The sequence below is a fragment of the Panthera pardus genome, unplaced genomic scaffold (assembly GCF_024362965.1).
Source record: "Panthera pardus isolate Hobbes unplaced genomic scaffold, ASM2436296v1 HiC_scaffold_6, whole genome shotgun sequence".
Taxonomy (NCBI): Eukaryota; Metazoa; Chordata; class Mammalia; order Carnivora; family Felidae; genus Panthera; species Panthera pardus.
In genome coordinates this window covers 100030858-100046145 of record NW_026526991.1, presented here as the reverse complement: position 1 = coordinate 100046145, position 15288 = coordinate 100030858, and the positions used below count along the sequence as shown (strand labels likewise).

The 15288-nt window shown below is 43.2% G+C and overlaps 3 protein-coding genes and 1 non-coding gene across 8 annotated transcripts in view; 3 read left to right on the top strand and 1 right to left on the bottom strand.

Moving 5' to 3' along the window:
* The window catches only part of GAPDH (glyceraldehyde-3-phosphate dehydrogenase), a 57270-nt gene that overhangs the window by 17258 nt on the left and 24724 nt on the right, over window positions 1-15288 (top strand). The gene's annotated exons all lie outside the window — the stretch shown is intronic.
* On the bottom strand, window positions 389-1895 carry MRPL51 (mitochondrial ribosomal protein L51). The gene is made up of 4 exons (XM_053895451.1): window positions 1778-1895; window positions 1341-1435; window positions 1147-1257; window positions 389-696 (listed from the first exon to the last, which is right to left on the bottom strand). The coding sequence occupies exons 2-4, from the start codon at window positions 1417-1419 to the stop codon at window positions 500-502; spliced, it is 387 nt and encodes a 128-aa protein (XP_053751426.1). The 5' UTR covers window positions 1420-1435; window positions 1778-1895; the 3' UTR covers window positions 389-499.
* NCAPD2 (non-SMC condensin I complex subunit D2) overlaps window positions 1695-15288 on the top strand; it is a 31509-nt gene continuing 17915 nt past the window's right edge. For 2 of the 5 annotated variants that reach the window (XR_002084509.2, XM_019464740.2), the window contains exons 1-6: window positions 2131-2464; window positions 3489-3638; window positions 13020-13095; window positions 13361-13419; window positions 13901-14079; window positions 14390-14532. Coding sequence is in view for 4 of the 5 variants with exons in the window: in XM_019464740.2 (XP_019320285.2) it covers window positions 3512-3638; window positions 13020-13095; window positions 13361-13419; window positions 13901-14079; window positions 14390-14532 (584 nt within the window). In the remaining variant the exon portion in view is untranslated. Of the gene's footprint in view, window positions 1818-2130; window positions 2465-2566; window positions 2581-3488; window positions 3639-13019; window positions 13096-13360; window positions 13420-13900; window positions 14080-14389; window positions 14533-15288 lie in introns of those variants that run through there. The other 3 variants (XM_019464743.2, XM_019464742.2, XM_019464744.2) reach the window with 3 other exon arrangements.
* Window positions 13497-13825, top strand: LOC128775212 (small nucleolar RNA U85). Its single transcript, XR_008419853.1, has one exon. It is a non-coding gene; the product is annotated as a small nucleolar RNA U85 (small nucleolar RNA).

Genomic DNA, 15288 nt, shown 5'->3' with positions numbered 1-15288 from the left:
GTTTATTTTTGAGAGAGAGAGAGAGAGACAGAGAGAGACAGAGCATGAGTAAAGGAGGGGCAGAGAGAAAGGGAGACACAGAATCCGAAGCAGGTTCCAGGCTCCAAGCTGTCAGCACAGAGCTGGATGCAGGGCTGGAACCCACGAACCGCAAGATCAATGACCTGAGCTGAAGTCAGACACTTAACTGGCTGAGCCACCCAGGTGCCCCCACCCCCTTTTCTTTTTTAAAGGCTAAAAATATAGCTAGTCTGCAATGGGCAAGTGGTGAAGTCCAAACCTAAGACTTATGGATGGATGAGCCAGAGTTCATAGTCTACTTGAATGAATAAAAGTAGCATCTAGAGTAAAATAAAGTGTAAGAGTAAAATAAAGAGCAGATAACAGATTCCAAAGAAGCCCCATTTTATTAGAGAGCATACAAATCCCAAAGGGAAAAGTACTGTTTCCCCCCCCCCCGGGACAGATGTGTCTCTTCCACAGTTCCCAGCTTTCTCTTCTACCGGTACTTTCCATGTCTGTTAAAGTGTTTGTAGAGGTAGCTGATGCGTTTGTTAAGGTTGTGCAGGTCATCAAGGAACATTCGATTTCCAACCATTTTCTTCTTTCGGATACAACGTTGCAATTCATTCCCCTTCCAGCCTCTAAGCCATCTGGGGCCCCTGATCAGTTCTTTGGGGTGCATTTCAAAGTCTCCTGTGTAATGTGAGAGAACACGTTAGTTCCCAGACAAGAGGCAACGAACACAGCCTCCACCAGCTAAGCCTTCAGCATGCGGTTGCATTTTCCTGAGCTGCGCCTACAGACAAACAGCACCTAAACGATCAAGAGCACAGACTCTGGAGCCAGACTGCTTGTGGTTCAAATTCTGGCACTGCCATTTACTAGCATTGGAAAAAATCACTTAACCCCTCTGTGCTTCAGTTTCCTTACCTGTAAACTGAAAAAACAAAAAACAACCCTTACTGTAAGGATTAATACATGTAGTGCACTCAGAACAGCGTCAAAAACAACCAGAATACGCACGTTAAGTGTCGGCTCTTATTACTGAGCATGGTACCATTCGTACACTGGTGGGGGGAAAAAAAAAGATAATCTTACGTAAAAAATTACTCTGAAATTCTGTACCACGGAATCGAATCTTACCCAGGATCCCGATGTTGTCATACACCCCGAACATAGCCCTCTTCTCGTTCCAACGATCAACCACTTTGGGAGGCGGGAGGGTGAGCCTTACGTGGAACATTCCAGGAATACCTAGGGACGGGGAAGAAAGGGAATGAGTCTGAGCCGCTTACTGACAAGCAGTTCTCAGGGCAATTTCTACATCAGCCACTTACCCAGAGAGAAGCTTCTGCAGGATAGGGGCGCCCGGCCCCATAGGACCCTGCCTGCCCCCAAAGAGAGGCTCCCTGCCATTGCTCTCGTCTCTTCCCTACAACAGCAACCACACAAGCATAAGAGTAGGGTCACACGTGACCTTCGAGGAGCCGACAGGGACCTTCCGCGCCAGCCTCACAGGACACTAGACGGAAGGAGCCATCTTGGGTCTCATCGAGGTACCTCCCGCAGCCAGACCCGTCTTGGCTCCTCCTTCCCCAGCCACAAACCCCACCCTCCAAGTTCCGGTGTACAGAGGCCTTGAAACCCCTCCCCCCCTTCCCACCCCGCCCAGGTGCTTCCGGTTCGCCCGCCGAAGTCTTGGAGAGTCCGAAGAGCAGAGGGATTCATTTCGTCGTTGCCCAGGACGCCCCAAAGCTGAATTTCGAGGAAACACCCTTTCCTGGGGGCGTCCCTCAACTGTGAGGGAGATGAAGGTGCAAACTCTGGAACCCAAAACCTCTTTTTCTGTGCCTCACAGCAGTATTGTGTTGTAGCTGTTTTTATTATCCCTTTTCTACTGGGGAGGAAATCTGAGGCGCAGAGAGTGAAGTGACCTGCTGGACGTCACATAGAGGAGATGGCGGAACATGGATTAGAGCCTAAACCTTTTAACTCCCGGCTTGGACTTGCCTCCTGCCCCGGGGGGGGGGGGGGGGGGGGCGGGGCGGTGACTGAGTGGGTCACTAGCCCAAGGGCGCTATCACCGCCTAGCTAGAAAGGGCGGCAGAATGAGGCAGCCGCGAGACGAGGGGAGGCGGGCAGGGGATTTAGGCCCTGCCCCGCCCCTGGCGGCGCGTCTGGCTTCCAGGCTCCTGAGATGTGATTGGCGGGTCTCTGCAGAGAGTGGCGCGATTGGCCTCCTAACGGCGGTTGAGATTTGAACTCCACCTTTGTGGCTTTGCCCGCGCGGCGCCTGGCTCAGAGGCGGGTTTTTGCCTCCGCCTGCCGGGGATTGGCCGGTTTCTCTGCCCGCTTGAGTGCTGCGGTGCTGATTGGTGCGTATTGTGCAGTCCGTGTTTTTTCCTTCATTTCGGCCCCACGTCCTGAGTCGGAGGAGCGGCGGGTGAAGTTCTTTTCTGAGGTGTGGTGTTAATGGGCAGCGGGGAATACAAGACTGGGAAGATTGGGGATGGGGCAGTATGACGCGATATTAGGCTACGTACGAGAGGCAGGGAGTTTCAGTGCGTAATTCTGGCGGTAAGATGTAGAAACAGTAAGTTTTAACAGACCCGTGCGGAATATGGGCAAATCTCTTAACTTTTTTTTTTAGCTTCAGTTTCCTCATCTGTAAATAGGGTTGTGTTATCATGCATTCCATGAGATTGGCATTCGAAGAACTAGATCAGATATGATATATTCAAATAGCCTAATAAGAACGTGACACAGAGTAAACAGATGTTAAATGTTAATACTCTCCCATTCTGGAGCCAGGACACGCACTAGTCCATGCTGGCCCACTGCCCTAGCCTTGAGTGAGGCCTTCTCTCAGTGCGTAAAAATGGAAATGTCCGTTGAAATGGAAATGCTAACTTAATGCATTGATATGCCACTTTGTATTTTTTTTTTAATTTTTTTTAATGTTTATTTTTGAAGGAGAGAGAGACAGAATGTGACGTGGGGGGGGGGGGGGCGGGCGCAGAGAGAGAGAGGGAGACATAGAATCTGATGCAGGCTCCAGGCTCTGAGCTGTCAGCACAGAGCCCGATGCGGGGCTCGAACCCACAAACCACCAGATCATGACCTGAGCCGAAGTCCGACGCTCAACCGACTGAGCCACCCAGGTGCCCTGCCACTTTGTATTTCTTTAAACATTCTCATGTCTTTTGACTCATTTGATCCTCAGAGCAACTTTGCAAAATAATCAGATTAGTAACTCTGTTGTGCAGATGAGGTTCAGGGGTGTAAGTGACATAACCAAATAGCAGAGTCACAACTAGATTTAGATTCTAGTCCAGGGTTGCCTCACATCCTCTTGAGATAACGTTACCGCCGTGGTATAAGTTTGATATAAGCGTCATATATCTGAAGGTGGAGGAATAATAGAACGAGATTAAAAAGACAGTCCTTAGATATAGATCTTGACCTGTTTGCTGTTTGGTTTCCAGACCTGTGAGCCAGTGGGAGAAAGATGTGTCCCCAGCTGTATGAGTTCCATCTGCCTTTAGCCCCAGAGGAGTTGTTGAAAAGTGGAGGAGTGAATCAGTATGTAGTGCAAGAGGTACTGTCCATCCGACATCTTCCATCACAGCTTAGAGGTAAGACTTCATAGCGGCTACTGTGCCTGGCCCTTCAAAACAGCCATCGCCCATGTAATTATATTATCGGCCTTTTGCACTACACTGCTAAGCTCCATGAGGGCAAGGAACCCATCTTTCCTATTCATGGTTTTCTTCCTAGCATTGCTTGGGATGTATTACATGAAGAGTATCCACATTGACCTCCTTTTCTCAATCATTCAAAAAACAGTCTTGGTGTATGCAGCTACTCTTTGGAGAAAAACTTATTTTAGATCTTTACCTCTTACCATGTGCCAAAACTAAGTTCTGATGGATTTAAAAGTTACAGGAAAAGGTAGCTTTCTCAGAATGTATGGGACTTGACCTGACCTGTTTCAGGTAGTACTTTTTTAGAGTCTAGATCTCTTGTTTCCAAGGGTGTGCAATAATAGGAAAAAAAATATGTACACCTACAACACTGAACAGTATATGCACAATACAGTTATCCGTTGAAACCTACAGATGAACAAGGCAATTTATACATTATCACTAAGACCTTGTAATGTCACTATGCTTCTTGGAAGTGGTCTTTCAGGTTGTTTTAGAGAGGTACATAGAGTAGAGATTAAGATTCTGGAGCCAAGCTATCTGAATTTGAATCCTGGCTCTACCGCTCTCACCTTAGACAAGTTACTTATTCTGTCTGTACCTGTTTCCTCATCTGTTAAGATAGGGATAATAGCCTACTTCATTTACTATCGTCTATAACAAGAAGGGTTGGTTAATGCAGCAGCTTGATAATTTAACTCCAGCTTGTCTCCTCTTGGCCATGATGGTTGCTAGATGCCAGCTCCTTGCTCTTATGTACAGAAGTAGTAAAGGTGATTTTTTTTTTATCTTATACTTCTTTCTTTTTTTAAAACTTTACCAGAAGCCTCCCAACAGACCTAGCCAGAATTGATTTTGCCTATTTCCCTGAACTAATTACTGATAAGGGCTACAGATTTACCCAGATTGTCTAAATTGATAAAGATTATTATCTAGGAGCCTCCCTAAACCCAGACATATCACCATTTGGTAAGCAAAGAATGCAGAGTGTGGAGGTCAACCAGTAGCTGGCAAGTCAACAGAATCCACTATGGTGGAGATAGACTATTCTCTCCATATAGTGTTGATATATGCGTCACCAATTGCACAGGCTGCACAGTGTAGTAAATTGTTCTTCAGTTATTATAATGCATCATTTTTTAAATGAATAATTACTCACTTTAAGAGTTCTTTTTATAATAATTGCATTGCTTTTGGTGTTTAGAACCCTAACTATAAGTTCTATAAGATCAAATCATTACTTTGTTCAATAAGTATTTACTGACGATACACTGTCAGACACTGTTCTGGGTCCTGGGGACACAACAGTAAACAAAACAGACAAGTTGACAAAGTTCTTTCTCTCAAAGTTCTCAACAAGGAATAAATAAATAAGGACTATGTCAAATGGCTATAAGTGCCAGGGAGAAAAGTAAACAAGATAAACAAAATACGGTGTGGCAGGGTAGGAACTGCATTTTATGTTGGATGATCAGTGAAGCCTTGCTGATCAGTGACATTTGAGCAGAGGCCTTAAAAGTGAAGAAGTAAACTATGCAGATAGTTCTCATAGGCCTTCTAAGCAGAGAGAAAAGCCAGTGCCAAGGCTCGGAGGTGGGAAAATGCCAATATGGTTGGAGTAGAGTAAGCTAGGGAAAGATGTCAGATGAGAAGTGGTGCAGGTTATTCTAGAGTCTTGCTCCTTACACTGTGGCCTTCAGACCAGCAAATTAGAATCATGATTTAGGAATTTATCAGAAATCAAAAAAAAAAAAAAAAAAAAAAATGAAATCCAAGATAAAGACCCATCCCAGAACTATTGAATCAGAAGATCCGTTTTTTAAGAATATCCTTAGGTAATTCAGATGCACATTTAAGTTGGAGAAGCACTAATCTGGAGTCTTGTAGGTCATAATAAAGATTTAGATTCAGTGTGAACACAGGAATGGCACAGTCTGACATTTTAAAAGTATCACTATTGGGGCGCCTGGGTGGCTCAGTCGGTTAAGCGTCCGACTTCGGCTCAGGTCACGATCTCGCGGTCCGCGAGTTCGAGCCCTGCGTCGGGCTCTGGGCTGATGGCTCAGAGCCTGGAGCCTGCTTCCGATTCTGTGTCTCCCTCTCTCTCTGCCCCTCCCCCGTTCATGCTCTGTCTCTCTCTGTCTCAAAAATAAATAAACGTTAAAAAAAAAATTAAAAAAAAAAATAAAAGTATCACTATTGTGTTGAATAGAGTGAGGGGCAAGGGAAGAAGCAGGAGACTCATTGAGAGGGTAATACAGTAGTACCAGGTAGCTTGCCTTGCCTGGGGTGATAACAGTAGAGGTATTCATAAAAAGTTAGGTTCTGAATAGATGTTTTTGCCTTTTAATATTTTTTATTTATTTTTGAAAGAGAGAGTGCAAGCGGGGGAGGGTCAGAGAGAGGCGGGGACAGAGGATCTGACGCAGGGTCCATGCTAACAGCAGTGAGCCCAATGCGGAGCTCAAATTCAAGGGCTATGAATCATGACCTGAGCCGAAGTCGGACACTCAACAACTGACCCACCTAGGCACCCCAGGTTCTGAATAGATGTTAAAAGTAGAGCCACCAGGATTGTTGATGGATTGGCTGGGATTTACAGGGTTAGAGAAAGAAGAATCTAGGATGATTACAAGGTTTTTGGATCTGAGTAACTAGAAAAATGGAAGTACCATTTACTGAGATGGGGTAACTTATGAGAGGAGCAGCTTTGGGCTGTTGGTTGTAGAATTGTGGAGTTTCGGGGAGAGGTGCCCGCTACAGCTATATGTTTGGGGTTTAATGTTCAGCATGTAGAAGGCCATTTAAAGCCATGAAATTTGAGTGTAGATGGAGACAAAAAGCAGTTTAGAGATGTAAGAGCTGAGACAGCCCAGTATTTAGAGGCTGGAAAGATGAGAAAGAACCAGTAGGAGAAACTGAGGACCAGTCATTGAGGCAGAAAGTGAACAAAGGCACTAAATGGAGGCTAAATTAAGAGATGTTTCAAAAAGAAGTGGAGAGCTCAACTGCAAATTAATTACTGGACTTCACAATGTGGTGATTGGGGAAAGCAGTTTCAGAGGAGTGGTGGGGGCAAAAGGCTAATTGAAATAGGTGGGTTTATGAGAAAATGGGAAGACAGAGTTTAGATAACTTTCTGATTGTTTTGCTTTCATGAGTAACAGAGAAATGAGGTGATGATGGAGGAGGAGGTAGAGTTGAGGGAGGATTTTTTGTTTTTTTATTTTGAGAGAGAGAGGAAGAGCAGGGGAAGGGCAGAGAGAAGGAGAGAGAGATAATCCCAAGCAGGCTCCATGCTGTCAGCACAGAGTCCATCATGGGACTGGATTCCACAAACTGAGATCATGGCCTGAGCCAAAATCAAGAGTCAGAGACTTAACTGACTGAGCCACCCAGGCTCCCTGGGAGGATTTTTTATAAGATGGGTAGCATTACATGTGTATGTACTGAATGGAAGCTATCAGAGAAGGTTAGGTTGATGATGCAAGAGGGAGAGGGGACAGATTGTTGGAGCAGTATCTTTAGTAGGTAAGAGAGTGTGTAGTCTGGTGCACAGAGGGAGGAGATGGTTTTACTAGAGGGTGGGACAGTTTATCTGCAGTAGCAAAAGAAAAGAGTAGCTGGGCACAGATGCAGGTAGTGAGGGGAAATACAGATCTTGGGGCAGCTGGAAGTTCTCTTCTGTGTGCTTCTTAGTGTTTATTTTTGAGAGAGTAGGGGAGGGGCAGAGAGAGGGAGAAACAGAATCTGAAGCCAGCTCCAGGCTCCGAGCTGTCAACACAGAGCTCGACATGGGGCTTAAACCCACAGACTGCATGATCATGACCTGAGCCAAAGTTGGCTGTTTAACCAACTGAGCCACCCAGGTGCCCCTCTTCTGTGTGATTCTATTTGCTCAGTGAGATAGGAAGTGAAGCCTTTAACTGAGAAGGAATTGGGGAAGAAGGCCTTGATCTTATGAGCAGAGGAAAGGTGTGAAATAATTGCCTAGAAGAAGGTGAGGAGGCCTGGGAATTTGTAACAGGCTTACCAAGAAATACTAAGGGCCCACTTGAGATTAATGGTCATAAGTTTAAAGTGAGAATAGTTAGCATGACTGTATATTTTTGTCAAGCCATTTTTATTTGTATGATTACATGAATGAAGTAAGCAGGCAGTTGAATTTAATCCAGATTTGCCAAGGGAGTAAATGTGAATTTTAGTGGAAAAAATTAGAAATATCATATTGTCTAACAATAGGGGCACCTGGCTGACTCAGTAGAGAATGCTACTCTTGATCTCAGGGTCCTGAGTTCAAGCCCCACATTGGACATGAAGCCTACATTATAAAGAAGAGAGGGACACCTGGGTGGCTCAGTCGATTAAGCATCCGACTTCAGCTCAGGTCATGATCTCAATGCTCATGAGTTTGAGCCCCATGTCGGGCTCTGTGCTGACAGCTTAGAGCCTGGAACCTGCTTTGATTCTGTGCCTCCCTCTTTCTCTACCCTCCCCAGCTCACACTCTGTCTCTCTCTGTCTCAAAAAATAAACATTAGAAAAATAAATTAAAAAAAAAAAGATATAATGTCTAAAGATAGAGGAATAGTAAGTTAATTAAGATATATATATATATGATGGACTATTATGTGACCATTAAAATTATTTACAAAGGTTTTATAATATGCTTATTGTAAAATTAAGTTTTATTTATTTATTTGGAGAGAGTGAGTGGGGGACAAGCAGAGAGAGAGAGAATCCCAAGCAGGCTCCATGCTCAGCACAAGAGCCCAATGCAGGGCTCAATCCCACAACCCTGGGATCATGACCTGAACCAAAATCAAGAGTCGGATGCTCAACTGCCTGAGCCACCCAGGCACCCCATAATATTAAGTTTTAAAAAGCAGAACAGAGAAAGAGAGAAGTTTTAAAAAGCAGAGAAGTGAGTATGTGATATGACCTCAACAGCAGAAATACTAAGCATAGGAAAGAGATGGAAAAAACTTAGCCAGATGTTAATTGCTGTGTATTTCTCTTTTCCATTTTTCTATATTTTCCAGATTACAGAAGGAAGTTTGTAAGAGTGGTAAATAGCTGGAGCGCCTGGGTGGCTCATTCGGTTAAAGCGTCTGACTCTTGATTTTGGCTCAGGTCACGATCTCACAGTTCATGGGATTGAGCCCTGCATCAGGCTCTGTGCTGTAGCACAGAGACTGCTTGGGATTCTCTCTCTCCCTCTGTGTCTCCCTCTCTCTCTGCCTCTTCCCTGCTTGCTCTCTCTCTCTCTCTCTCTCTCTCTCAAAAAATAAATAAATAAACTTTAAAAAAAGAGAGTGATAAATAAATTACATATACTGAGTTACACTGTGTGCTAAGTATTATTCTGACTGCTTCACAGGATTATTTCTACTTAACCTTTACCAAAAAATTCTGAAAAGCCCTATGATGTGCAATCTTGTATTATTCCTCACTTAGAGAAGAGGAAACAGACTTAGTAAGCTAAGTAGCTTGGCCTGGTAAATGTTCAAGCCGAATATAAACCTAAATTAGCAGTCTGATTCTAGACTAGATCAGTAGGTAATGCTTCAAAGAATTAAACAGATATATGGACCAAGAAAATCATTAGTTGTAATAAAAAAAAAATAGGTAGTTGGTAATATTTGAGAGAATAGTTGTTAGGTTGATAAATCCCACAAACAGATCAGGAAATTGAAAAAGGAGACACAATTTATTTTATTTTATTTTTTTTATAATGTTTTATTATTTTAATTTGCATTTCACCAAAATTGTGTAACATTGAACATCTTTTCATCTGCTATTTGCTACATTTATGTTGTCTTTGGTAAAGTATCTGGTTCAAATCTTTTGCTTATTTTTTTTTTAATTAATTAATTTATTTTTTTAATATATGAAATTTACTGTCAAATTGGTTTCCATACAACACCCAGTGCTCATCCCAAAAGGTGCCCTCCTCAATACCCATCACCCACCCTACCCTACCTCCCACCCCCCATCAACCCTCAGTTTGTTCTCAGTTTTTAACAGTCTCTTATGCTTTGGCTCTCTCCCACTCTAACCTCTTTTTTTTTTTTTTTTTTTCCTTCCCCTCCCCCATGGGTTTCTGTTACGTTTCTCAGGATCCACATAAGAGTGAAACCATATGGTATCTGTCTTTCTCTGTATGGCTTATTTCACTTAGCATCACACTCTCCAGTTCCATCCACGTTGCTACAAAAGGCCATATTTCATTTTTTCTCATTGCCACGTAGTATTCCATTGTGTATATAAACCACAATTTCTTTATCCATTCATCAGTTGATGGACATTTAGGCTCTTTCCATAATTTGGCTATTGTTGAGAGTGCTGCTATAAACATTGGGGTACAAGTGCCCCTATGCATCAGTACTCCTGTATCCCTTGGGTAAATTCCTAGCAGTGCTATTGCTGCATCATAGGGTAGGTCTATTTTTAATTTTCTGAGGAACCTCCACACTGTTTTCCAGAGTGGCTGCACCAATTTGCATTCCTACCAACAGTGCAAGAGGGTTCCCGTTTCTCCACATCCTCTCCAGCATCTATAGTTTCCTGATTTCTTCATTTTGGCCACTCTGACTGGCGTGAGGTGATATCTGAGTGTGGTTTTGATTTGTATTTCCCTGATAAGGAGCGACGTTGAACATCTTTTCATGTGCCTGTTGGCCATCCGGATGTCTTCTAAAAGAGGAGACACGATTTAAAAGGGATATCCACGTGCCCCTAGGTAGCTCAGTCATCCGACTTCAGCTCAGGTCATGATCTCATGCTTCGTGAGTTCGAGCTCTGAGTCAGGCTCTGTGCTGACAGCTTGGAGCCTGGAGCCTGCTTCTGATTCTGTGCCTCCCCCTCTGTCTGCCCCTCCGCCACTTGCGACTCTGTCTTTCTCTCTCAAAAATAAATAAATCTTAAAAGGGATATGATAGCAAAGTCAAATGAAAGGCATTGAGTGTTTTTGTTTTGTTTTAAAGAAGGGAGTCCTGGGGCACCTGTGTGGTTCAGTCAGTTGAGTGTTTGACTTGATTTTGGCTCAGGTTGTGATCTCAGGGTTTGGTTGGTGGGTTGGAGCCCTGTGTCGGGCTCTACGGTGGCGGTGCAGAGCCTGCTTGGGATTCCCTGTCTCCCTCTTTCTCTGCCCCTCCCCCATTCGTGCTCTCTTTCTCTCAAAATAAATTAAACTTTAGAACATAAAAATATAAAGGGACTCCTCAGTGGCTCAGTCAGGTTAAGCGTCTGACTTCGGCTCAGGTCATGATCTCATGGTTTGTGAGTTCAGGCCCTATGTTGGGCTCTGCACTGACAGTTCAGAGCCTGGAGCCTGCTTCAGGTTCTGTGTGTGTGTCTCAAAAGTAAATAAATAAACATTTTTAAAAAGTTTTTAATAAATAAATATATAAAGAAGGGAGGCCTGAGCATGCTGGCAGAATAAGAGCAGTTCCTGGACAGGATAAAACCAAAGGTGAAAAAGAGGAGATACATCTTTGGGGCAGTGGGACAGGTTAGCTTTTCTCTTGAGACTCCAGCAAAAAATGGGAAGATGTTGGCAGAGAGGTTTGTTGATAGGGAAGAAGGATTACAAAAGAGCTTGTGCTTTGTGTCTCATTCTTTTTTTTAAATTATACTTTGAATGTTTATTTTTATTGAATCTTAAAATTCCCTCTCTCCCCCACTTGGGCTCGCTCACTGTCTCTCAAATTAAAAAAAAAAAAAATGTAATTGTGTATATACTCTAGAAGAAAGAACTTTACACAATTATTGTAAGCTGAGTTAGTAAAATATTTTTTATAGGAATATGGGTTAGCAATTCTGAAACTGCTTTATGTGTATACTAGGGTTAAGTAAAATATGTAAATTAACTCATATTTTTAATATATAAACAGATCAAAACATATATGACAGGTATGTGTGTATATACACGTACATGTCCTGCTATTCTCTACTGAGAGGACCTAAAAACAATGATACAGTGCAATAGCAGTAGGCCTAACTAGTGCCTAGAACTTGGTTTCTACATGCCATACTTCCACAAAAGAAATGAGGACTCTGTTGAGAATGGTTGATTGCAGAACTGGGCCAGGGAAAGTACAAGATGAGCCTGGAACATCTTATACCAGAAAGTAAGAGAGCAAAAGTGAAGGGACCACGTTGAAAGGACTGCAGGCAGGCCAAGTTGAAGGACCTCCCAGTGGTCAAGCATGGGATCATTTAAGCAACAAAATAAATAGTAGTAGGAATGCATTAAAACAGAATAAAGGAAATAACCCTGAGTCTATTCCAATTTGAATAAATAACCAGAGGGAAAAGGACAGCTCATCCTTAGAGTGGCATTCCCATTATAAGTGTAGAAGGAATGATGGAGATAGAAAAATCACCATATAGGGGCACCTGGCTGGCTCAGTCGGCAGGGCATACAACTCTTGATCTCGGTTGTAAATTCGAGCCCCATGTTGGGTATAGAAATTACTTTAAAATCTTTTTAAAAAGAAAGAAAGAAAAAAGAAAAGTCAAAGTGTTTACTAACACCTCAGTAATAACTGTGGCAGGCAAGAATCATGGACAGATTCGTGGGCAAAATGTGAGGAGAAACAAGATATTTGTACAATTTCAAAGTATCTCCCTAACAAGATACTTATTTGCTGCAAAAGAGGAAAATAGTAACTTTACAGAGGAGATAGGTGGCGAACACTAGCAGGTAATCAAGGTTAACATAGTAATAAGACATTGATACCATGTACCTGGTGTGATGCTTTGAAAGGAGGCTCCCTTCTGTGGTCATTCTGCCAAAAATACATAACCTCAATCTGATCATGAGAAAATAGCAAACAAACCCAGACTGAGGGACATTGTACAGAATAACTGAATAGTATACTTCAAAAGTGTCAAGATTGTGAAAGACAAAGATGGGAGGAGACTAAGGAGACATGACAACTGAATGCATTGTGGGATCCTGGATTGGATCCTGGACCAGAAAAAGGACATAAATAGAAGAACTAACAATTCAGATAACGTCTGTAGATTCATTAATAGCATTGAGTTCATGTTGATTTCTTATAAACTCTTGTACTGTGGTTATAGAAGATGTTAACATCATCAGAGTGAAAAGTACAAGAACTCTGTATTGTTTTTGCCACTTTTTGTCATTTCACAATTAAAAAAACCATAATAGGTTACATTGAAATGAACTGTCTCTTTTTGGTATTCAAGCAGTAAAAGTGATTAACTGGATTTTCTGCCATGAATGGAATTTACCAACAAGGCATCTCCCCTCTGTGTTGATTCGTTTCTTTCATCTTTGTAGCATTTCAGGCTGCCTTCCGAGCTCAGGGGCCCCTGGCAATGCTGGAGCACTTTGATACTGTCTACAGCATTCTACAGTAAGTAGAACGCATCTGGCTGGTGCCGTAAGAACTAGTGGCTGTTTACCTTAACGTTGCATGTTAGTCCTGAAATTCCAAATTATAGGTTCACTGATAAAGGTTCGGGTGCTAATAATTCTGCTAATGAGCATTGACCCCCAACTTCACACCAGTTGAGCAATTTCACAGATGTGTTTAAGTCTTAGATTCTTCAGGTTTGATCTGATCTAGAATGGGCTCTGCAGTTTCCTATCTCACCCCCCACACTTTCTTTCCCTCATAGTCACTTTCGAAGTATAGATCCTGGCCTCAAGGAAGATACTCTGGAATTCCTGATGAAAGGTGTTTATGGGTCAGGGGGTAGGGGATGGAAGGTGTTTGTTGTTGTTTGTTTGTTTACTGTTTCCTACATTTTATCAGCCACGTGATGATATCAAGGCTGTGGTGATTCAGTTGGTTTGGCTAAGCCTGGGGACCTTTGACCTATTAAGGTCTGTAATCTTGGTGGACAATACAGAGTTGTGTGTGTTCGCTGTAAGGGCAGACCAACAAGAAATATTTCCTACTTTTGAACTGCCTCTCTTTAATAGAGGTAGTTCTTCCAGTTGCCAAGGAGAAACTGGGGTAGCTGGCCCGAGAGAGTGGGGACAGGGCGTGTTCAGCGTTTCAGGGTCAGGGGTCCCAAAGGACTTGGCTTGTGTTGTGGCCACTGAGAGATGAAACACAGATCTTTGGTAATCTGATGGCTGCCGAGCTGGGTGTTTGGAAGCCAGAGTAGATGAGGAAAGTGAACAAAGCCGACTCCGGACTTTGCCCTTTGCAGTGGTATCCCGTCATTCCCAGGAACTTCCCACTGTCCTGGATGATGCAGCTCTGAGTGTGTCAGATAGGAGCGCCCACCTAAATGCCCTCAAAATGAACTGCTATGCTCTGATACGCCTCGTGGAATCCTTTGAGACCATGAGCAGCCAGACAAGCCTCATGGACCTGGACCTTGGGAAGGTAATTGGAGTTCCTGGCTCACTCCACATGGGGCCTGGAGAGATCAGGGGGTCAATGGGAAAGAAGAGAATCCAACAATTCTGGGAATCCTGTCTGTCCTTTTTTAAGATTTATGAGGAAGTACTCAAAAATATCACAGCATATCCTGCCCTGACAAGGAGCTCTTTTATATTTTACAATTTGTAATACATCTGCTGTGTTAGCTTCTACCTTATCTCAATACTGGACAGTTTGGGCACTCAGACTAGCAGATTTTGACCCACTTTGTCTTCCTTATTTTTCCCTAAATGTATGCATGATCCTTTTTTAGGGGAAGAAAGCCCGGGCCAAGGCCGCCCACGGCTTTGACTGGGAAGAAGAGAGGCAACCAATTCTTCAGCTTCTAACGCAGCTGCTCCAGCTGGACATTCGTCACCTGTGGAACCACTCAATAATTGAAGAGGAATTTGTCAGGTTGGTGGTTAAGATGGTCATAGTGAACTGTGAGGAACGAGGGCTCTGTTGCTAGATATGTCTTCTTTCTGAATACTTCATTTCATGCCTCACTTCTGTATGGAAGACATAGAAGTATACTCATAAGATAGAATTATTAGTAAGTAGATAACAAATGTTAGAAACTGCCATGAGTTTCTTATCTTTAATGCCCATTTGCTCATTCATGACATAGTATTTATTGAGAATCTCCTGGCTGCATGGCTGGTATTATTGCAGGCACTAGAAACATAAGTTTCTGCCCTCTTAGAGTTTATATTATAGAGCAGAAGATGATTTTTAAAGTAAGTAAAATACATGGTTTGTTTTATAGTTTATGATTGTGGAGAACAATAGAGGAGGGGATGGGGAGTTTGATGGAAGAGAGTTGTGATTTCTTTGAGAAAGAAACAGAGCATGCAGGGGAGGGACAGAGAGAGAGAGGGAGAGACAGAATCTGAAGCAGGCTCCAGGCTCAACTGTCAGCACAGAGTTCAATGTAGGGCTCGAACTCACAAGCCATGAGATCATGACCTGAGCTGAAGTTGGATGCTCAACTGAGCCACTCAGATGCCCCGAGAGTTGTGATCTTAAATCAGCTGTTCTAGCAAGGCCTTTTTGAGGTGGTGACATTTGGGCAAAAACCCAGAGGAGGCCGTATGAGGCACAGGAATATGGAGGAATAACAAGGGTGAGGAACGGAACAGCAGGTACAAAAACCCTGAGGAAGGCATATAT